The 24,599-nt window shown below is 41.6% G+C and overlaps 1 protein-coding gene across 7 annotated transcripts in view; it reads left to right on the top strand.

Moving 5' to 3' along the window:
* The window catches only part of EVL (Enah/Vasp-like), a 144,101-nt gene that overhangs the window by 71,209 nt on the left and 48,293 nt on the right, over nucleotides 1–24,599 (top strand). For all 7 annotated transcript variants that reach the window (XM_066188798.1, XM_066188799.1, XM_066188802.1 and 4 more), the window contains exons 2-3: nucleotides 4,400–4,568; nucleotides 11,449–11,626. In XM_066188798.1, the coding sequence (XP_066044895.1) occupies nucleotides 4,400–4,568; nucleotides 11,449–11,626 (347 nt within the window). The remainder of the gene's footprint in view (nucleotides 1–4,399; nucleotides 4,569–11,448; nucleotides 11,627–24,599) is intronic.

Raw genomic sequence — 24,599 nt, forward strand, 5'->3', positions numbered from 1 at the left:
CATTTCTTCCTCCTCTTTACTTGCAGTCATCCAGGTCCTCATGTCAAGCCACCACACTAAGTGCCATGTGATAATTCACAAAAAATACAGGTATTTTCCCAAGATTCCTGGTGTTATCTATTCCATAGTTTTTGTAGCTCTTTTTTGGCTGTAGATCTTGGTAATCATATGCTTACTATAAGTCAGGAAGAAAGGACTATGTTTTTCTGGTTCTGAACAGGCGGAAGAGGAAAGGAGGGTTATTCCAGGACAAAGGCACCTTCCCTGCAGCACTGTCTCAAAGTGGCTGCCCACTCTCACCAGGGCTGGGCAAGAAAGGTCAATGCTGACCCTTTCAAGAAGGGTTAAATCCAGCTTAACCAATCTGCTGATTTTTGAAGATTAATCACCCAGAAGAGATGGATGAGAGCAGGTCAAAATGTGTCACACAGAATGAAAAAAATAGTATTTATCTGCAAACTTTTTTTTCTTAATTTACATTTTTTTTAGTATTGAAACAATATTCTATAAATCTCAACTATGAACACTCAATTTTAGGTATCACCTGTGAGCAGAACTAAGCCGACTTTCTTTAACATCAGGCAAACAAATGGTACTAGTGCAGAGGTTTGCTATTCCACAGACGTAATGGTCTCAGAACAAAAAGGGGTGAATATTAGGATTTGGAGTCCCTAGGAAGAATCCCCTCCCCTCCACATTTAAATAAGATGTCTTTAATCTGCCTTATAATAAAGTGTAGCAAATTGGAGTAGATGTTGTGCACAAACCTGAACAATTTTGTAATTAAGACCTCTCTATGATTCAATTTTAAAATATTTTTTATGCCTAATTACCTATGGTGGGAACTCAGGTGGATAAGTCTGACTGCATGTTAATGTAAAATAAAATATCAGTAGGAGAATTCCTAATACTTGATGTGTGGGAAATTTGATGGACCTCCATCAAATACCAAATTTTCAGTAACATTTGTGTATTAGGAAAATAAAGCAAGTTCTAGAAGTGTGCAAGCATAATTTTGCATATAAATACTAATGTATAAGGAACTCTTATCATGGAGAAGGAATGTGGCTACTCAGAATTGTGTTACTAAGCCCCACATTTATTACCTGTCACATGTAGTTGACATAAGTATCAGAGATGTATGGTCCTAAAAATAACCAAAAATTTTGCTGGACATTCATGAAACCACTGGTGCTTGATTTGTGTTTAAAATAATGTACAGAGAGTAATACAGAGATTCCCAGTGAGCTTTTTAAAGGGGACATTTTCTGGGCAGTTTTCAGAGAAGCCTCTTAAAGCAGCAGTGGGACAGTTGTGCCTTTTACACACCGGAGGAGTAGAAAGTCTGCAGGATAAAGAGTTACACCTCCATTTAGGGTGAGACAGCAAGCTAGCAATGGGTCCCTGGAGGCACTTTGGATGTTGAAAGATTGATGAAGTGCTTTGCAGGAAAGGATTCCCCTCGTGTTTTATGTTCCTTTCTGTTATTTCACTGGAGGCCAGATAACAGGCTCAATCCTGTTTCCATTTAAATGAATGATGAAAAACTTCCATTGACTGCAGGAGAGCAGGGATTGAGCCTGATGTGTTGTTGCTTTGTGTCACAGTAACAATTGGTTGTCGTGCATCAAACCCTGCTCCTGAGGTCTGTATCTGTGCTTCAGCCACAGGACAGTGTCAGGTCCTTTGCTGCTGATTTTGGTGGCTGCAAAGCCTGAAGGCAAAGTTGCGGGACCTGCTGGGATCTGGGTGTGGCATTGTGAGTAATGCCATGTTAAGGCCCTCAGGTCTTGATGGCTAGGTGCAGTCTTCTTTGTTGTAAGTAAGGATAATTTAATTAGTTTTGACTAATTTGGCAGCTTTTGGTAATCGTGGATTCCAAGATTCATCTGAAGTGGAGACAGTGTTGGGTTTTAGGCTTGCTCTGGTGAAGCCAGTGATATGCTCTTGCTTATTTTAGTGTACAGCAGGACTTGCAGTGCTTGGCAAGGCTTGAGGAGAAGGACGTGGTGTCACACTGGCTGAGTGTGACTCTCCCAGGAACAATGTTTTCCGGGAGCCCCTGGCTCAGGGGGCAGGGGATTGCTGTGCCTGGGCAGCTGATGCTACCGCCACCCACCTCTGGAGCTGGGGGTGCTACCAGGTGGTAGCAAAGGCAGGGGGCCACCATCCATCCACAAGACTGTGCCAGGGATTATTTTTAGCCTTTTCATTCCCATATGACAAAGGCAATCCAGTGTACCTGCCATTTTGCTGGTTTATTTCTCTCCCGTTCTCCCCATCTCTGAATCCAAGGCAGACTGAGGATGTCCCCCAGCAGGTCTGGAAGATGCAGGCAATGCTGCCACTGCTGCCAGGCTGCAGCTCTTGCAGCAGTTGGAGGATTAGACAGGCTGGAAGGAGCTCAAATCCCTCAGCTGCTCGTGTCAGATACGGAGGAGCTGCCACAAGACATTAGTGTACCTTAAAAAACAGGAGGAAGAGGTGTTTCTGGGTAAGTACATCAGCAAAGGCACAGATGTTCTCCAGGTATCTCACAAAGCTATAGCAACTGGTGGATGAGCTGGATGTTGTGAATTCTGGACAATGTAAATAAAATAATGTTTAGTCCTTCTGATCTAAATATATTGCTCTGGTAACAGAATTTACCTGTTTCTATGACACGTAATAAAAATACAATTTATTCTGAATCTTTCTACCTTGTTCTTTATAGAGATGTCTGCTGGCATCACTGCTCCCTCTATAAATCCTGTGAGGACTTTCCAGGCTCTTACCCACAGCCTGGAGGAGGTCTGTGGGGCTACCTGGAGGCTGTGCAAAGTGACTGACAAAACAAGCCAGAGTCAGTAGGTTTTAGTGTACCATGGGGGATACATCTGCCTTAGAAATCTTTTTGAGACCCACAAATCAGAAATGATTGAAAATTGCTGCTGTAACCAACCCAGATCCTCTTAATACTTGAAGCAACGTGCTCCCTTTCATTAAAATGATGACAGTGATGGGGTCAGGCAGGTTTGGGTGTGCAGCAGTTGGTGTAATTTACAAGTGGTGTCATTTGGTACAGTGGCAGTGCAGCAACATGGTTTGGCATCACCCAGGAGCTTCTCCTTTATTTCTCTGTGTGTGTGTGTGTGTGTGTGTGTGTGCGTGCTAGGGAGGCAAACCCGAACAAAGAGGGAGGAAAAGGATTTGTGTGCAAAGAGGATTAACCACTTGCTGTTGCATTGTCAAAAATTATTTAATATGGCTTGGGCTGAGGAAAGGAGGTATATATACCTATAAATAGGTCTAAAGTTAAATGGACAGTCATGAACTTAAAATTTTTTCAGGACGGAGAGCTCAACAGTTTCATTAAGATGCACTAACGGAATCATAAATGCATCATAAGGTGCACTATTTGCTTGTTGAAAATCCCTGTTACGTTTAAAGATCTCAAATCTCCAAAATTTGCAGGATTCATTTTTTTCTTCAACTTGTATTTCCTCTGGTATAAGAAAAGTGGCTGGAAATCAGGAGAGTGGAACAGAAATTCTGGCCTGTATTGACATGTCACAGCATTTGCCAGTGGCATTTATTGCCCTCGCAGGGTGTGTTTTATTATGATTCTCTATATGTATATTCATCAGGATATGACTAATAAACAAGAGGTAATGTATTAAGGAATTTCTGTGACTCTAAAGGAGGAAAATAGTTATTTACACTATACAAAACAGTGATTATGTTCTTTAATGCTGGCATGCATCCACATTCATGGATTTCCCCTACTCCCCTTCCCCACTTTCTTTGCTACTAGGATGAAGGAGAAAAGCATTCCTGTGTGTTTTGCACCGTGTTTTCTGGGACTTCTAAGTGCGTCAGCAGGTCTGGGTATTAGGCGTCAGCTGGATTAACTTAATTGATTTCTTCAGTTTACCTAACGTGGCTTTTGGTTCAAGGTCTGCTTGCTTCCAGTTTTAAATGTATAACTCGGCTGTGGGTGTCACGTTTGTTTTGTCAGCAAGCTATAAAATATTGGTAGGTTTTCATGCAAATGTAAAAGGCTTCGCTTGCCAATAGATACATAAAATAAATAGAGCATTCATACTGTTGGACAGTTTTCATAATGTTTATGTGATGCAGGTTATTTCTCAAGGCGTAATGTTTTATATAAAATAGATTATTGGTTCAAAACAGCAGCATACAGGAGGTGTTTTAAGTCTGCGAACGCATGACATGTCAGCTTTAATTTAACAGATCGCATTCAAAGGATTAGCAGATCTCTTATAAAACATATGTTCAAAGTAGTACTGATGGTTTCTGTTGTTTTTTGGTTTTTTTTTTCCTTTAGAAGTTATAAGTAATAAGCAGTGAGCAGCAAATTCACTGTTTTCTTTCCTGATTTTTTTGTTTTTCTCCCCAGTGAACAGAGTATTTGCCAAGCCCGAGCTTCAGTTATGGTCTATGACGATACCAGTAAGAAATGGGTGCCAATCAAACCTGGACAGCAGGGATTCAGCAGAATCAACATATACCACAACACGGCCACAAACACTTTCAGGGTAGTTGGAGTTAAACTGCAGGATCAACAAGTGAGTAACTGTATCAAGTTTCCTGTGAATTAACCTTTGATCTCGTTTGGTAACCTCAGTTCTCTACCTAATGCAACATTTCCTGCTCCTTGCAAGGTGCCTACTAGTCTGTTTATACTCCAGTGATTCAGGTTTTGTATAATTTTTTTGCACACAGAATGTATCACAAATTATTACTGCTTATTTGAAAAAAAGAATATTTGGTAGATGCCAAAGAGATTTAAATTTTATTTTATTTAAAATTAAATGTTTAGTTTAACATTTAATTTCAATTAAATGTGCCCCCCTCCCCCGCAAATCTTTTCTTGTGAAATGAGTCTTATTCACTCTGCTAGTTTTGCTCTCAGCTCCCCCCAGATTACTTTCTACTTGGTTTTAGTACTATATTAGAAATAAAAGTCAATTGTTCTGCGCTGCTGTCCCACAAAGTGTGGTTGTTACATTGCTGTGATAAGCAATTAGTTCCTTGTAGTGCACTTTAAAATCCTAGGTGCACACTGTGATCTGATTTACAGCGAACTAATTTTTAGGACCTCCTTGGGTATTAAAGGAATAATATGGGATTTAGATTATCAGAACCGGGATCAGACCCCCCTTGGCCACTAAAGCACGATGCTCAACCCAGGGCTGCCACAGTGTGGCCCTGGCAGGCTGGTTTGTGGTGTGCTGGGCAGCACACGCCATCAGAGCTCCCTAACTGTCACCTAATTAGGTGACACCCCAAACAGAAGTTTTCTTGTGAGGAGTAGTGGTGCAGCACCTGCATTTTAGAGCAGGAATTTCAGAGCTCAGGGCTCCCCCCATGTGCTGGCATGAGGTTGGTTGGCAGTGGCAGCCCAGCCTGCCCACCTCTTGTGCTCACTTTGAGCTCTCTGTGTGGCACAAGGACCAGGAAAAAGCAGGGCCAGTGGTTCCCTGTTGGTTCAGGGGTGGCTTTCCCTCCCGGGAAGGTGAGGAGAGGACTGCTGCTGGTGTGAAATTGGCAGGGGCAGGGCAAATCCAGCCCAGCTGAGCCAGGTCAGGCCAGCCCAGGGAGCAGGAGCCAGGGTGCCACCACCTCTCAGCTGCCACAAATGTTGGATGGAATGATCTGCTTGTGGAAATGCTGATGATCCTCAGCTGACAGCTGTGAAGATGCTTCAGCCAACTGGAAAAGTTACTCAGGTTGCTTACTGGAGGTGGTAATGACTTTGCTACACCATGCATATACAGAGTGATTCTGAGAAAGGAAAAGCAGAACAAAAATTAGTGGATTTTGAGAAAAAAAATATTTTGCTCAAATATTGGTTTGAGCTCCTTGGGGTGCACTTTTGAAACATCTGCCAAAAGTTTTGTGACTGCTTTTATCCTTCTGTGTAGAGCAAAGGCAATATATGAAAGCAGTTCAATTCAGAAAGAGAAAATATTTTCAAAAATAAGTGAAATACAATGTCTTCTTAGGCAGTTGTGAAAGCCAGTACTGCTTTGTCCCAGGCCATGCCAGTTCTTTATTATACATAGCCAGCAGGTGAGTGTAAATGATTTTCCTGTGACTGCAATCTAAGATGGGACTGAATAGCTGGTGTAAAAGAAGCAGAAGTCATTAAGTCAATATGTATATATGTAAGGGAGACTAAGTACCAGAGGTCTGTCTTAATCAGAGTACGCAGTTTAAAGAGTAGGACACAGTAAAAAGTCATATCCTAAGCTGCATTTTGAACACACCTAGCGTTAACTGTAGTATTTTATTTGCTTTCAAATGTTCCAACTTATGAAGATGCTGCATGCTATCTAAAAATCATCTCAGTTCAGAAGAAAACAGGAAGAGTATATTTCTCTAAAGACTAAAAATCCTCTTTCGAATAAACAGAAAGTATAGCCACTTACCTTAGTCACCTAAAACTGCCTGAAACAAAGTGTTTCCCTTAAATATGTTTGCAAAAATCCAGTATTATGAATAAAGTTAGGACAGTGTAGCATAGTAGTATTCAAAGGAACACTCTGAAAGTCTCAAGATTCAGAATTTAATATATTTTATATGAGTCTCGTGTGGAATCATAAGCTTGGTAGGCTTGCTAAGTATTTAGATTTAAAGAGAATAGAAATGAATTTCAGTTAAAATAATTCTCTCTCCAAGTAATTTCATGAGTGCTCTCAGGTTCTGTTAAATCTCACTGAAACTAAGGCTTTAGTAAAGCTGTTGGTGTGCCAGAAAAGACATATTTATCTGAAAAGGACCAATCTTCAGCTAAAATGTGATTTGGCATGTGATGCAGCTAATGAAGCTACACAAATTTTTGAAGAGTTGAGAAACTAGTTTAAAATATGTAATACAACAGTACCGTGGAGGAACAATTTAAACTTTTCTTACATACTGTTTGTCAAGGCACAGGCTAGAGTAATCTTAGTGGCTTCATCCTTGCCTGACTTCCTTCTTAATTTTGTTGGTTTATATTACGCCTCTAATAACATCTCTTTAATTTTCATCCTCTTTTTCATTTTCCACATATCTTCTTCTGCAGACTCCTTGTCTTGTCTCTGTCTAGCTGCCCTTCTCTTTTCCATCCCTTTTTTGGTGCATGAGCTGTAGCTTACGACACTGTATTCTCGTTCTGCTTGCCTTATCTTCTTACCACCTCATCTCCTTTTCTAGCTGACGGTGTCTGGAAAGTTCCCCACAGACAAATTGTAGAGCAGCCGAAGTGGAGCATGGTTGTCCCCCCCCAGGAAGTGGGCACCAGGTCTGGTTCCCTGTGTGTGTCTGGGCAAGGCGCTCACCGCCTGTGTTGGTGGGGCCACGTCACAGACCAGAGTACCTGAGTTCCCCTTTCTGCTCTGTACAAGGTGAAGCCTTGCACAGGCTCGTGCTGGCCTGGGCAGGAACCTTCAGAAAACTACAGGTGCCGTCTTGAAGCTTTGAAGTCGCCACAGGGGCCAGAACTGGTTTGAAGCTAAGGGCCAGATCAGTGTTACAGTCACTTAATGTCATGAGCTTTGATGTTTCCTTGAGGCCTTCATTTTGGCACTGATGTTCACTGAGGTCTTTTCCAACCTTACCAGTTCTATGATTCTGTGATTCTTGAAGCCAACAGTAGCAATCATGTCTTTTACACCCATGTTGCAACTTGTCAGCTGTTGTTATCTGGGCTGTTGTAAAGGTGACATGTGTGAACTCAGTCACCATGCAAGAAGTTCACCAAGCTAAAAAGCAGTAGCTCAGAGTCCTGCTCAATCTAAGGTTTTAAATTAGGACTTTATATCAAGTGATGTTAGTTCAGCATGATCTCATCACCCAAAGGCACGTGCTGAACAAAAAGGCAGGGAGGAGGGTGAAACTCAAAAGTGAATCACATCTCCTGAGGGGCTGGTGTGTCCATGTGGCTGAGGAGTGAATGCATAAACAGGGCCTTGGGAAAGGTGAGACATTTTACATGTGGAGCCAAGCCAAAACTGAAGCAGGGACAGGACTTTTGTGATATAAGCTAACCACAATTTTTGAAAAGAAAAAAATAATTAATCGCTGTTGTAACTTATTAGAAGTTCATCAGTTTTGGGCCTGCCTACAGAAGTAAAGAATCTGGCCTCATCTGTAGCAGTTTTTATATCTTTGCTGTTTTAGCAGTCACGGCTGCTCCCTGAGAGATGAGCCTGAGTGCTGGCAGCACGGCAGGGCCCAAGCTGCTGAACCATTTCATGCTCTGCAGAAACAAGCAATTGTCTTGTCCTGATTCAATAAGCAAGCGTATTGGTGGTGAGGCTTGTGTGGGAGCTCTTCCCATGATCCTGGCTATGTTTACACCTCAGGTGTTGCCCTGAAGCTCACTCTATCCCTTCGAGCCCCATCAGCCACCGCTGTCGTCACTGTTGACAGCTCACAGCTCTGCAGTCAAAAGGAAGGTTCTTGGTTTTAAGCTTCTGTATAGATTCTAAAATTCCCCGTTGGTCCCAGGGAGCCTACACCTGAAACTGAAGTGAAAGGGTGAAGGTGAGTAGAAGTGGGTAGAAGTGAAGCAAATCTCTTTTTTTTAACATTATAGTGATGGGAACGTTGAAATGTGTCAACATAATGCTATACATGACTGGTCTGTGAAACTCCTTGCCATATGAGATCATTGAAATACAGAATTTAACAGGCTTCAGACCAACACAGACATTTATATCGGTAAGAAATAGCAGTAAGACTACATTGTTTCAGGATATAAAATAGTAAAAGATGGTTGAAAAGAGAAAAAGTGGCATATAAAACGTCATGTTTAAGCTTTTAAGTCAAATTCTAGGGGAAGAGATATAGGAAGAACTGTTTGCCATGGACAAATCCATGTTTTATTTCTTTAAGATTTCCAGTGAGAGCTTCTCCAATTCACCTATTATAGACTGCAACTGAAGATTAAAAGATGAACTCTTGGTCTGCTCAGTCGGGCAGATGTGCTCTCTTACTGACATATGAAGCTTTAGAGTAAGGATCCCTTAGAAGCTATTGTAAGAAACCCCTATGCTTCAAACAGGGAGACCTTTATTTTAATTACTGCTCTGAAGCACTTCATTATCATCATGTGCCTTGCAGAGTCTCCACACCATCTGTACAAGATGCACCTTTGTTCACTCGTTCTTAACAACAGCAGGAGATCCCCTCTTTTTTTCCATTTTCTATAAACACGAGCCAAAGGAGATAAAAATGAAAGTCTGGCTATTTTAAGTTTCATTTCCCAGTGATTCATTTCTCAGTAAGCTCTCTGGTTTGAGTTCGAAGACAAGACATTGCATCTGTGGGCATTCTGATGATTACTGAAAGTCAACATTCAAATTCTAGTCTTTATTCAATTAAAGGGATCTAACCCTCAGAACAAAGCAGATCCTTGGAGTTCCTTGGAAGCAGGTTTTGAACAGTTTATCTGACTTCCATCAAACAATTTTTGGCATAGGTTTTTGCAGTTTCTGCCTTCCATTATACAGCTGCACTGCACCCTCTGGTGCTCTTTGGGCTTTGATAGTGGTGTCCTTTGAAACAGAGGGTTCTGTTAGTAGGTGAGAAAGACTCACTTTGAAAGCCTGGTAGAAGCTCACAATCTTTCTAACGTTTTCCTCAAAGATACTGCCTATGCCTTCCCTTGGTTAGTCTGCTCCAAAATAGTTGGAAGAGTTAAAAGTTGGTCCATGTTAAAACTGTTGGTTTAGAAATCCAGGCATGAGTCTACTTGATGCTCAAGAGACTCTTTGAGTGTGAACAACATTGGTACAGGCTCTCCCAGTGCTCAGTAGAAGAATGGGAGTGATGTCACAATTTTTCAAGGAGAAAAGACTATCCAAGCTGCCAAATACAAGAGGAAGTTCAGTGCCTTTGCTGTGACCAGTTTCCACTTCATTCTGGTTGGTGTGGGTGTCTTCTCATGCAGCATGTTGGTGATGCAGTTCCCACATCCAGGGGATTAATTCTTGGGAGCCTACATACCCAGTGTAGGTCTGCATCTTCCTTTGGCTCACCGGTCAGGAATTTCACAATGAAATGTATCAAAAAAGGCAGTCTGGGTCTGATTGCTTCTCAATGCATTTTTATGGAGCCTTGGTAATGATACTGGTTGAGTGCAACAGCTGCACCCTGATATTTGTGCCTAAAGCTGGACCAAGTATTCAAAGACTGTCTTCTACATTATTCTCTAATGCTGGCTCTGTAAGTAAATGCATCCTAGAAATAAGGGAATATTTGTAATCATCTAGAGGACTGGTGACTTCTTTGCCAGTTTCCATAATTTTTTGTATACTAATATAGTAAAGTTACAAGACATCTGTTAACTATATCAGTGAGACAGTGTTATCCTTCAAAAATACTAATGCGTATAAAACAATTTGTTCCTTATTAGGTGCTCATCTAATGTTTCTCTGCCAGTTTAAACTGGCAATTCACTGAAAATTCAAAACTCAGACCTAGGAGTCGTTAATCTTGGAAATTAGTTTTAAAAGTCTGCCTGCTATAATTAAGAATTGTTGGTCATCTACCAAAAATATTGTTGGACTAATTAAATACACTGAAGCTTTTTAGTTGCAATCATAGTGTTAACAGAAAACTTTCCAAAATGCTGGTTGGACTGCAAAAAAAAATTATTGGTAGGTTTTCTGGTATGTGGGATCCACCTCTAACATAAATTCTGTGTACAAAGTGGTACAGTGGTGCAGTGGACACTCCTGCCTCTCCACCCTTAGCTAGAGCAGCTTACACTTGAAGGATTGGAGGTTTCCGTACTGTGTAGCTGGGTGTCCCAGTGCCCTGCCCAAGGATAAAAAGAGCATTGTCTTTAGCAGATTAAATTTCAAAAGCAACAGCCTTCTGCTGCACTCACCCCTTATCTGGAAAGCACCACATGTATAACAGGGGAGAAGGTGGGAGAGGAATGGTTGTCTGGGTTTGTCATTGCCTGATTCTAAAGAAAAAGTCTAAGCACAAGAAGCTGGTGGTGGTCAGACACATGGGAGGAGGAAAGCAAAACTGCTGCAATGAGTCATTTATGTGCTATAGGGCAAGGTTAGTGCCAAGAGCTCTGTCTGGCTCTTTTTCTAACAATTGTGCATGATCATCCTCCAAAAGATGGAAGCAGCTGCTGGCCCTGGCTCCTGACAGCTGTTTGCAGCATCTGCACAACTGCATCCTGTGGAGGTGCTGTAGAAAACACGAGCAGGTAATAGATTTTGCAAAACTGGCTTGCAAGTCCCCGAGGCTGAACTGAACTGTTGTGAATCTCACCCCCAGGTGTGGGTCTTCTGTCACTGAAACAAACACTGCCTGACTGTGCAGCCATGTAGGAGCTGCCGTAGGAACTGCCTCAACCCATTTAGGTAACCTTCACATGGTTTTTCCCACTGAAAACAGAGCTGTTGTTAATCCTTTCCCCTCTGTTTCAAATCACAGGTAGTGATTAATTACTCAATTGTGAAAGGACTGAAGTACAATCAAGCAACACCCACCTTTCATCAATGGCGCGATGCACGGCAGGTCTACGGCTTGAATTTTGCAAGCAAAGAAGAGGCTACCACGTTCTCCAATGCAATGCTGTTTGCTCTGAATATCATGAACTCACAAGATGGAGGTAAATTAATCTCTGTTACTCTGTGACATTTTAAAATGCTTGTTACCAATCACCTAGTGCAGTTGTATTGGATATTATGCCATTATAAAACACATTATGATAAAAAAACATAGCCTTTAGATCAGCGTTTGCTGTGGCATGAATTGCACATATTTTCAGATTTTATTTCCTCTTCTACTCATTTTTCATGGTGCCTTAACTCACCATAGGAAATCAATAGTTATTTGGAAATGCTTCAGCAGGCAGGTAGCTCCACTGATTTATGTGGATCTGTATATGTGGTGTTTTACATATGAGATGGCAGAATAAAAGTTTAAGTAAACAGAGGCTAGTGGGAAATGAGCAAAATCTTCCAGGACAGGACTCAGAGCTGGTGTTTCCAGTGTGTTGGGCCAGCTTCAGCCGTTGACTCTTGTGGGTCAGCTTTCCAGAAGAGGAGTGTGTGGCACCTTGGTTATTGAATACCCTATTGACTGTAGAAGAAGTCTGTGGTGACGTTTGCTGTTCTGTGAATTTGTCATTGCATTAGCTTGAACTGGGCCCAAAATAAAGTCCTGTTTTTTCAGTGGAAACCAGTTTCTGGTTTGTGGTATCTGGATGAAGCACTGCTCTCAGTTACGTGCCTATGACCTGTCTGCAGCTCCTGGGCTGGGAACAGAGCAGTCCTTGTGTGGTGTCTTTTTTTTTTTTTTTTTTTTAAATCCCTGCAAAAGCACACACCACCGTCCTATTTTCCTTTTGCAAACACAGTGAGTCAAAGTTTGCATCATTTGCTGCCATCCAGGTTTCACTGGAGTGCTCACTGGTGATGGAGAGCAGCTCTTTAGAGAGAGATTGTCTCCTAACAACCTTCAGTACACAAATATATGTCTTACTAAAAGGTGTACTTGTAGTATAAGAGTTCAGATTCTTTATTTTGCTATTTCTGTTCTATTAAGCTGGCAAATGCAAAACTCATCAAAAATCAAGATGTGTTTCAAATTCTTGGCTATATTTAGAAGTACTGAGGGCTTAATTCTGCTTCCTTCATCTTGAACATTTTCAGCTGTAGTTGTGCCACAGCAGGAGACTCCACGAGGAAATCTGGCCAAGATTCACCAGTCCTAAACTCATGAAAGTCTGAAGAGTACAGAGCTCTTTGTCTGCTCAGATGTGCCCAGCCCTTTTATACGTCCAAATTCGGATGCTTTGACCATGGTCGGGGTGTAGTGATTGGTTTGATGTCTGTGATGAGTCTGTCTTTCTTCCAAAAGCCCATACATTTGGGTTGGGTTTTTTTCCCATCTGTCTCTTCCCGTCAATGGGAATGAGGGTTTTGCAGGATTTTGAGTTTGCTTCAGGGAGGTGCCTTGCGGAAACACAACTCTCAGGATAAGAATTTATTGCTCATAAGCTAAAATACAAGAAACTGCCTTAAATTATGTTAGCTAAACCTAGCACTGAACAACAGGTATTTTTAAGAAAGTATTTCTGAGCACTTGGAAAGCCTATTAAATTTATGAGAAGTTTATGCATATACAGCCGGCAATAATTTGCATTTTGCCTTTTTCTGGGGTACTTTTAATTAATTTCCTTAGCACACCAAAAGTGTGCTTTAGATGCTTTACAGGTTTAAAATTCAGTCCATGCTGAAAAGCTGTATTTAGAGTTTGAAGTTGTCACATTCAAAGACATGAATTGGGTGACAGATAAAAAACTTCCTTTTCGGGACAAAAAAAAATGGTCTGGTAAACATCCAGTCTTCAGCAACCCATTCTGTCTCATACATAAAGTGTTAAAAGTTTCAAAGATTGCCAGTTGTCCCATTCTTCACAGCTGAACTTGTCGAAAACCGAAATTTTGATTAAAGAGAATTTCAGCATTTTTTTAAAGAAAACTCTGATTCTATGAAACAAATTCCAAAAATACTCATTTTTATTTTCTTCTTTTAATTATAAAATTTATTTGCAGAGGTGTTTCTCTTTAATATTAGCTACACATTGATAATGGATTAGAATGAAGCTTTTTATATCCTCATAAGTTTTCCCATTACTGCAGTGATATCAGCATGCAAATTGACAGCAAATGCACATAATGGATATAAGTTATAAAATGTTTTTTCATATCTGGTCTCCCAGGCTTCTATAGCCCTTAAGCTTTTGTGGGCATGAATTAATGTGAATAGGGATTCATACAAACACACATATCCATATCTTTGCAGGCACTGCCACTGCCTGCATACCCCACCCGTTCTGCTGCCTGCATGCTGCATTAGGGTCTGCTTTTTTCATATGGAAAAATCATTAGGAAAAAAAAGTATTTATTGTATCTATGCATCCATGTATTAAAGTTGCCCATGTGCTTATGCAGATGGATGGCAGCTTTAAGGGGTGCATTTGTATGCCCAGAACTGTTCATACAACTCATAAAACACTCAACCATACCACAGGGTGAAACAGAGGCTCCCTCTGCCACATTCACAGGGCAGCAAACCTTGTCTGCTGTTCTGCAGCTTGGAATATTCTGTGTGCACTACTTGGCACATGCTATTTCTAATGTTTAGGTTTTTTCCTATATTCCCCACTGAGACATTATTAGACATTATTACATTTGAGTACTGCTAATCCTCCCATAGTTGAATAGATTCTGGCTTCCATGGCTGCTTCTCCCTTCGTTCTACCACCCACTTCCATAAACTAAAATTAATCATGGTAGACTACAGCAGAAGATGTGAGACTGCATCATATCTTCAGCAGACATGGAGTCAGGGGACTGTTACATTTGGGAAAAAACTAGTCACAAAGTAATGGTGTGGGCTTTTGAATGGTGCATTAAGCTGAATTAGTTTGAAAAAATGGTAGCAGTCTATGTTTTGGAGAGTTGGAAATAATTTTTAGGTGGTGCTGACTTTCAAATGACTGGGTCACTTCAAATGAACACATAGTTGTGAGCTAATGGTGGGAATTACTGTACTGTCCCTCTTCTTCATGTGAGAAACTACCATGCCCAAGAACAACCACAAGCACTGATCTCTCTGTTCTGACCGCATGGGGCTTGAGTGAAAACTAAACCGAGTGCTTTGTTAAATGCCAAAGATTAAATGGGCTGAACCAGATCCTACAGCCAGACTCTGTTTACCCAGGTTGCATGTCAAGATCAGTGCTGGGACAGGTGTCTTCCCAGGAGTGTGACATCCCAGAGTTTGCAGAAGTTGGGAGAAAAGTCATAGCCTGAACTCTCTGGCTGGTAGTGTTTCTGGAGTGGATGTACTCATACTCTTACCCATGGGGACAGCTGGCCGCCTTACAGGTATCCATGTTCTCAGTGCTGTGGTGGGAGCCTCTCCCAGTGCATGTCCCCAGAGCGAGCTAAAGCAAGCCGTGAAAGAGGTGAACACAGACCCGGCTCATTCTTCTGCTTTGTAAGGATGCTAATGGTCAGATCAGGAGTAATCCAAAATCAGATAAAATGGGACTAAAACTGAAATAATATTAAAAATATGTACCATCATTCCTTTAGAGGTTGACAGTTGCCTCACTGAATCACAATTGTTTACCTGCCAGCTTGTTTACGTGCCTAATTACTTTGATTTCCTTATACATCTCTTTAATCTGTTCTCCCTCACAAACAAAAGGAGAAATGTTGGTCCTGAGCCAGCCTGCAAAATGAGAGCAAATGATAACACTGACTTGCTCGTTACCAATCTCTTGCTTACAGTGCTTTAATGGTGTCATTTAGTAAGACCATTAGTATGACAAACAGCTTCCCATTTAATTGTTTTTCTTTCATGGGTGTCCACTTTGAGAAGTCAGACCTTTCACTCACATAAGTTACCTGGTACAAGGTAGGGTGTCACCAGCTTACTTTGTCATCTGCAGCCGGGTTTCACTGGAGCAGAACATCACCCTTTCCTGCCCCAGGAGACTGTGGAAGAATTTTGCACAGATCCTGCCCACAGGCTGTTTGATGTGTCATGCTTTTCAGGGCTTACATCCTCTTAGATTTACCAAATGCAATGACTGGTGGCAGGGCAGCATGGTTATTGGAGCAGGACATAATGTGAGAACATTAGTAAGCTAAAATGGGCAAGTTCTTCCCTGCCATAATGTTGTAGGAAAGGCAGTGGTGCCTGTAATGAAAGTAACTTTCTGCAGGGCTTAATGGAGCCTGTACACTCAGTGCTTGTCCCAGTGAGTGGTTCTTCTGGGAGAGAGGGAATGAGACTATTTTCTCTCCTTTCTTGTTCCCCAGTTTTCTAGGGATGGGCAAAGGAATTCTTCGTCTTTTTCTTTCCTTATTTGCTCGCTTCAGACCTTGAGTCCCAGTGGGTTGCTGGCAGCACCTGCATGTTCCCATGTTGCATAAGGGGGGCAGTGGTTCAGCTTTGTGTCTTGGCGTGACCGGCTCTGAGGGCATCTTGGGCTTCCATGGCTTAAAGACTTGGTACCTCTTGGAGAAGAATTAAGATCTGTGCTGCTGGTAAATGCTGCCTGTGACATAGTGAACATAATGTATTGTGAACTTTTCTTTTGATGTCTGTGCCCTGGGGACTTAGATAGTTATTGTTGACTTACAATATATGAAAATTCCATTTCTAAATGTAAACACCACATGCTGAAAAGCCTGATGCAGAGGGCTTGTTGCAGAGTTAATCATAGTTAGAGGTCAGCTGCCCTATCTGACTAAGAAGGGAGAAACTGGAGTAAAGCTTAAAATAGAAGGAGAGAGGTTTGAAGAAAATTAATAATGATTTATTTCTTTATTTATTCCTTGTAAGAAAGCCATTTTCTTCTAAGTGTCTTACAGACCACATGATACAGACATAGGTCATGGAGGGTGCAGAGTTCAGCCCTGTGCCTTCAGCCTCACAGACCCAGCCTTACCTCTGCAGGGAGGGCATTTTTGTAGTCAGAAGGATTGCTCCTCACTCCTCTTCCTCTGGTTAGAAGATCTGCTGCCTTTTCCACCACTGTGGATTATTTGACATGTATTTCTCTTTTCCCATAAGCTGGAATTTATTAAGTTCTTGGGAGTTTGAGATCTTTTTCCTTTCCTTCAGTCATTCTGCTCTTATCCTTTTTCAGAAGTGACAACGTGTCTATATTGCTGGGAGAAAGTTCCTTAAAAAACACTTTGGAGAAATAAAAGAATAAAACTTTGATTCCTCAAATAGCAGATAAACTGGCAGAATGTACCATACATTCTCTTTCCTAGTTAGATGCCCTAAGTATTTGCAAGGTTTCTGTCAGTGGAGGATGCGTGTGACAATTATGGTGCACTGGATTTCAGAAAAAAAGTGTACACAGGGTTTGGGAGGTTTTTCTAATGTTTTATTCAGTTCATTTTTTCATTAACATTTTGCCAACTAGTCCTGCATCCCTCAGTTTTTCAGTGGCAGTAAAGTGTGACTTCTGGGACATTCAGTCATCTGAATTCATCTTCTACAGAGCAGTGCCTGTTTTATTTGATAATACTGCCCCAAGACTTCCCAGCACCACAGAGGACACAGTGTGGGAAGACAAAAGACTTCATCTTCATTACAGCACTGCATAATACATAAAATAGCTCATCAATACTGGAAGGGACCCACCACAGGACACATTGCCTACTTGCAGCCAGCTGGTTCCAAAACTGTGCTGGGATAAAGGGATCCATGCTCCATGCAAGGTGCTTCACATGCTGCACTGTGGACTCATTTCCCACACTATCAGGTGTTGGTGCAGATTATAAAGCCCCAAGATGGTGCATTCTGTGCACATTTTACTTTTCAGAGTGCTGATAACATTTAAAGAGGTGTGTAACTTCACATGGCATAGGCATTGCAGAGCCATAAGCAGGCATTCTGCTGCAGGTCTTTGAACCAAGTCATTCCAGACGTTGTTCCTATTTATAATCCAGACACGGAGACCTTGTAAACAACAAACTTTTGGACTCACTACTGTAAATATGATCCATGTGATCAGACCAGGCTAGACCTAGGGCTAGCCACAGTAGCAGCCTGCAGACAATGGTTAATTGGGTGCATGTGAAAAATACAAAAAAAATTCTGCTTCTTTAAAAAACAGAAGTTTTTCCCAGGAGAATAAATGTTTTCTGACCGACATCTTTCAAAAACACCAGAGAAAGGTTTAGAGGAATAAATTTCACAATGTTTCCAGACTCATGCCTACACCAGTTTCAGTATCAACTTCAGTCACTCAGAAATGTTCTGCAGATAGGGAGGTTTCTGATCTAAATTGCTGTGCTTTGTAAGTCAATGAAGAGGGAGGGAAAATTCAAATAAGATGATGAGCTTTTTCCTTTCATCTGCTGCATTGCTTTATCACTGAAACTGTTCCAGAAAAGTCCACGTGACATACAGAATCTTTTAGTATATTGCTTACTACAGAAATAAATTTCTTCCTTTGCCAGTTGAACAGTGATGAGCTGTCACCCAGCAAACTAGGTGGGAATTTATTTTCCCATAGCAGCCAGTGAAAGGCACACCCCAGGCAGTGCCCCAGTGTGTGTTCAACAGGTCTCTGCCCAACCCTGTGAGGGCAGGAGTCCCTTGTGACCCCAGCTGTAAAACATCAACTCAGCCAAAGGACCACTCACTGTGTTTAATTCCCGAAACTTCTTCCTGTGCTGAGGGGGATGACAGTCCTTGTGCGAGCCCTCTGCCCATCTTTCCAAAATAACCAAACTTCTCCTGGAATAATAGGCACTTGCTTGTAGGCTTCCCCTGACTGCCAAACTGCTGAGGTGCTCTCTTCTCAGGTTAACCTGGGCTTTCTAATTGGATATATGACATTACAAAGAATCAAAGAATATTCTGAGTTGGAAAGGACTCACAAGGATCATTGAGTCCCACTCCGAAGTGAATGGCCCATACAGGGATCAAACCCACAACCCTTGCATTATTAGTGTTAGGCTCTAACCAACTTCTAAGAACCCGGGTACACTTCACATTAAGAGAAACATGTTTAAAAGCAGAACTGGAAGCAGTTGGCCCAGGAGAAGCAGTGAGTGAAATTGGTTAATCTGCTGTATTAGCTTGGCTTCAGCTACTGGAGCACAGGAGGTGAATTGATTCATTTGTGAAAAGATAAACTGGGATTACAGACTCCTTTCAGTGCTAGAACTGTAAATATCATTGCTATTATTCATCTGTCAGGAAGTATCAAACCCTTATTTAATTATTGTGCTCTGTAGAAGTAGGCATTTTTTCAATTCAGTTTTTCAGTCCCCCAGCTGGTAGGGATCCACAGCAGAAAGTTTTCCAGGGTACTGAAGTGTTCTCTCAGTGTTACGTAAATAAAACCCCATGAGATGTTTCTTGTGTGCATCTCAGCCACTTTCCGGCAGGACTCCATTGGATCCCTGCTCAGAGCAGCAGCAGCAGCACAGCCGCTGTCCAATGTCTGGAACAACAAAAGGTGCCTCTGTTCTTTGAAAAGCATTATAAACCTAAAGGCTGTTGAGTCTCTTGCTGATGCTTTTTGCTGTGCTGGACTCTTCTGCACTAAGCCAAAACCACTTCAGGAAGGAAACTGTGTGTGGGGAAAAAATTGTTGAGAGATTTAAGAGAAACTTGCACAGGTTGACTTGTGATAGCAAGATTCCCTTGCACCATTGCCTTCAAACCCCTGTTTTTCTGAGTGTGGTGCAAACGGGAGAAGTTTCCAGAGCTTGGTGATACAAGGTTCACTGTGGCTTTTTCACTACAGTGTAGTCAGTGGCAGAAGAATATATTAGGAGAATATATTATAATATTCCAATATATTAGAATATATTGGGAAAAAAATTAATTACCAAAATTTAACAAGTCCAGTAATTTATGTGCAAGCAGTATAGGCCAGATTTTGGCCAGCATTCATTTGGAGACCCATTTACAGAATGGTTTGGATTGGAAGGGACCTTAAAGATCACCTAGTTCCAGACCCCTGCCATAGGCAGGGACAGTTTCCACTAGATCAAGTTGCTCAAAGCCCCATCCAGCCTGGCCTTGATTGCTTCTTTTTAATTAACAGAATTTCTGTATTCTCAGCTAAGAGCTAGACTCTATATATTTTATCTCTGCACCCTAATTTACCTACTCCCCTTGCTTTTCCTAGCAGTTCCTAGTAATTAGTAATTGTGTGACCATGATCTTCCTATTAATGGGAGTAAAACTATAAGCATCTCTAGCACTGGGTTTTTTATACCTGAGCTGGGATGTCTGTGTGGTCAAGAAACAGTAACAGATGCTCTTGGTACAGTCAGTTATGTATGAGGTGTCCCTAAAGGCAAAATTCATCCCATTTTTCCTCTCTTTTTCATCACTGACTAAAGGATTGATGCTAGGAATCCTTCTTTGGTCCCTGACAATTTTGCTATGATCTTCCAAACTTTCTAATGAATGAATTAATGGTTTCTAATTATGGTGTAATTAATTAGTAACTACAATGATAATTGAACCTCTAGTTTAACAATAATAAATTAGGGACATGGAAACCGATGTGTATAAGGTGTATTTTTAGTGATGCTCCGTGTATTTCCTTGGGACAGTTAATGAGAACTCCCAGGAATACATGTGTGCTGGGCATGTCCATATATATGTTCACATGAGCACTGCACATCAGATTATCACTTCTCTGACTGCCTGAGCTCTGCAAACAGATGGGCTTTTTGCATGCAAATTTTTTAATTTTACACCAGAAGTGAATTTAGGAAGATATTCACACATATATAGATTGAAGTCAGGAATACATTGCTGGGCTAAGAGGATTTTTCACTGGTAAAATTGATAGTATTTTTAATTTTTTTTTTTTTTTTAAACTATGCTGTCACTATGTGCCATGGTTCAGTGTGCGAACAGCGCTCAGTATAAAGGTGCTCCTGGTAAAAGCACAGAGTTTAGGACCAGGGGACTGTGCAGGGACAGCCAGTGGTGCAGCTGGGGAGGTAGGGCAGAGCTCTGGAACCCTCTCCAGCAGCAGCCTCAGCTGAGGGGAAAGTCTGCTTAATTCCAGCCACCGAGTGAACTGCCATATGCTGCTGCCAGCAAGGCATGTAGAGCAGCTTCTGCTGCTGGCTGGTAATCCCTGGGGAGCTCGCACTAAGCCTATTAATGGCCTTCTTAGGTGACTCTCTGTGGTCATCCAGCATCTTATTTTTCACCAAGTCGGGGACTCGAAAGCTCTAGGCTGTGTTGCCCTCTGCAAGCAGAGTCTCAGACCCTTGTGGCAATGACTTGTGTTTTCTCCAGTTCATTCTAATGAAGCAATACAGCTGAAAATGGGATCCGTTTAACTGAATTTCAGCCATTTAAAGGCTCGGCATCTAGTTTACAGTAATTGTGCGTTTTCCTTTCCACGGGGCGAGGAGGGCTCACCCGGAGGTGAGTGGCTGCAGTCCCGTGCTGCTGGCAGGTGGCCCAACAAGCTGCACAGTCCCTGCCACACAGCAGGGAGCAAAAATTGTGTGATAGAGTGGAGCAGCGTGGGGCTGCACTGCAGTGCAGGAAGGAAGTAATCTCCTAAAAGGTGATTTGAGCTCTGTGAGTATCCAGCCTTTGCCCTTGCACGTGCTCAGCTGCACGACTGAGGAGCGAGGACAAAGCGTGATTCAGGTCCTGGTGGTGTGTTTGAAATTCTGCTCCACCTCTACGGGCAAGAGAGCCCAACCCTGCCAAGCAATCACCGTCAATCAGATTTGCATGGATTGCTGTATCTGTTGGTCTTGATTAGTATTCTGGAAATCTCTGTGGAAAATATGAATTTCAATTCCGCTTCCTCCCGTGCTGGTTTCCAGGGACTCCCTCTGGTGGTCAGGAAGCTGAGTGAACATCAGCTGTGCCATACAGCACGCCAGGAGAGGCGAACTGAAGAGCATTCCTGGAGTTTTCACACCTTTAAAAATAAACTTGGGATCAAAGTTTAGGTTATCTCCTCTTTTGAATGTTTAAACTTGCTAAGTGTGCTCGTTCTTGGCAAGAAATGGTGCATTTCCTGCAGCATGGCAGACTGAGGAGCACCACTGCAGGTACATGTGTGCTGGTCTGGTGCTTTGCAGACAGGAGCAGAAGGACTTTCAGAAGGTTGAATGTTGTCAGAAATCCGTTTGAATATGGATTGTCCTGAAATTTGATGGATATCCCTTCCAAGGCATTTAGATTATGGAGTGTTTGCTGCTGCTTTTTTTGGCTTACCATTGGCATCCACAATAAAAATGACTCTGCACATTTGAATCTGGGTCCCCAGGTTCCCCTGCATCATTTACAAATACATACATTGCAGTTTAACTTCTCAAGATGCTTTGCCAGCAGATCTTGCAGGATCCTTGCTAAATGCAAAAGAAAACACATTGAATCAGCAAAACAGCAGGGCTAACTGAATTTGGACAACAAGAAAGAGTTTTTCAGTGTCCTCTGGAGCCTGCCAAAGGACTAAGTGCTGGTGAGACTAACAAGGGTGGCACACCTAATGCAAAAGCTGGCAAGAGTTACCAGGCACAGTGCAGCAGGAGGGGCACCCTCAATCAGGGATGGAGAGGTGGAGGGATGCAGGGAGCCAAAGGCTCTGGAGATGCATGGCCCAAGTGTGTGGACAAGTTTCTGGATCTGCAGTGGAGCAGAAGGCACCAAGAGAAAGTTCTGGCAGAGTCAGCAGGAAAACTCCTGACTCAGATAAATGAGAAAATTATCCCTAGTTTGTGGAAGGAAGAGGGATTTGAAAAGTGTGACAGAGGTGAGGATCCGAAGAGAAGTGTGCCTTGTGCTTCCTACTGATTATTTTATTTCTCATCTCTCTGACCTTTCGGATGACTCTAACTGTGATATTTCAACTTCAGAGCTAAAGTTTGAAAATAGATATTTGGCTCTTCAGATGAGCTGGCATTTGATTCCTTTTTTTGTTTTTGTTTTTTTTTGGTCTGTGCTGTGACATTCCTGTGAGCATGGAGTATACTGTGTTTTTTTTTTTTTACTGTTACTGCAATGATTTTCCTCCAGACAAAATTGCCCCTGGGTGGCTTCACATTATCTCATCAGCTGGTGAGTGCACCCCCAAATCACCTCTTTTTGCTTATCAGAGTTTACTGGTGTGTCCAGAAATTGCCCAACAAGGGTCATGCTGGATATACTTCTTGTCTTACATCACGTTATATTGCAGTCAGATCTTTCAACACTGCCGTATTTTTAAATAATGTTTCCCCTGACGCTGCAAATGGTGCAGAACATTGTAGAGGCAGGCAGCCCCCAAACTGAGCTGTTGAGCTGGGGGCAGGAGCTTTGGTCAGCAAGCTGTAACAACAGGGAAACTATTTTTGCAGTGGTACAGTGAGAAACCATTGCAGAAACCTCAGTGTGCAGAGCTGTGTCCTTGGTCATGCTGTAAAGGTCAGGGTGTTGGGTACGTCAGTGGGGCTGAGGGTGCAGGAGCTGCACCAGCTCTGCTCTGCAGGCACATTTCAGTGGTTGAAATGTGTTTTCTCACACATGTCACTGCCATGGCTTACATTTATTGTAGGGTCTCTGCAGCTTCTGAAGTTAAATTACAGATCAGACACACAAACTGGGCTTTTCTTCTGGAGCACTCTTATAGTTCCTCCAGCCTGGGGAGCTCACTGAGAGGTCCACACCAAGGGTTTTCATGGTTCTTTTAATGGAAACCATTTTTTTTTCCCCCCCAGAAATGTGTTACATTTGGTTGTAGTTTCTATTTTACTAAAATCAAAATTGAACTTTCCACCTTCCGGAAAAGATGAAGTATGTATCTTTCATTCTGAAATTACATTTTGCTTCACTTTTTGTTTTCAAATGCACATCATGTAAATTTCTATATGTGGTTATTGTGAAGGCAATGACAAAACCCCAGCTTTCTGGTTCAAAATAAAGAGAAATTCAAGCTAAACATTCATTGTGTTTCCATTTTGAAGCTCAAATTCATGGCAAATTACAAAACTGTAAAAAGACATGTTTTATTTTTAAAGATGAAAGGAAGCATGATATTTTTAAAGAAAAGGAATATCTTTTAATGAGAATCAAACCTACATGCATTTCTGTGAAAATTCACACATGGTTTTTATACTAAATTTTTTAATTAAACCCCAAAATTCTACCAAAAGGTCATTTTTCATGGCTGCACTAGGAACAGTAAGGCAGCAGTGAGTCCTGGTCAGCAGCATCTTGAATTATTGGATTTCAAATTATTTTTATTACATTTATTTTTAGTGTCAAAATTCATTTACACCTAATGTGAGAACATTAGCTATTTAAACAAAACTGCAGAACATATTGTCAGCTTTCACACTACATAAATTAAACTGATATTTTCTCATATTACATGAGAAATGGATACAGTAGGATATTTGGGGTTTTTATCATATCACATGATTCTGAAAGTATCTTTTGTGCTACTCAGCTGATTTTTGAGTTTCTTTTTAACTGTTCAGCAACACTGAGAAAGTGATGATGTTTTCCATACATATGTGCCTTAAAATTAGGTGGTTTTATTTCTTCCAGTTTAATATTGCTTGGAGATTTTGAAATGGTTTTCACTGGGCTTTCATCTCCATGTTTCAGTCTTCTCACTGAGCTCAGTACCTACAGAAGTTATAGTTAAATCTTAGTTTCATCCATTTTTTCAGCTGAAGCATGTTTTCCCCTCATGCGAGTTCCTGTAAATATGAGAGCACTCAAGGATGAACTCTAGTAGTCCCTTGGGTTCCTTCCTCCATGGCCCAAGTTGTTCAGGGTTTCTCCTCTGCACTGGGTTTATTAACAGGGATGGTTGGCTGGAGCAAATTTAAATTAATCTCTGTTAGTCCCCGTCAGTAGTGGATGGTCTTCCAGTGCTTTTACTTACTTGTGTTGGTCATGTTATCAAGGACTTATATTCAAAAAAGAGGAAACCCAAAATTTGACCTGCTGATAGGGTGAAGCACAGTGTCTCTGCTGGCTTCTTTGTGCACAGCACAAAAAGAAAAACAAACCCCCAAAACATAACAAAAAACCAGACAAACCAAATGAATG

Source organism: Chamaea fasciata, unplaced genomic scaffold (genome assembly GCF_029207755.1).
Source record: "Chamaea fasciata isolate MVZ Bird 193981 ecotype frontalis unplaced genomic scaffold, bChaFas1.0.hap1 SCAF_7, whole genome shotgun sequence".
Taxonomy (NCBI): domain Eukaryota; kingdom Metazoa; phylum Chordata; class Aves; order Passeriformes; family Sylviidae; genus Chamaea; species Chamaea fasciata.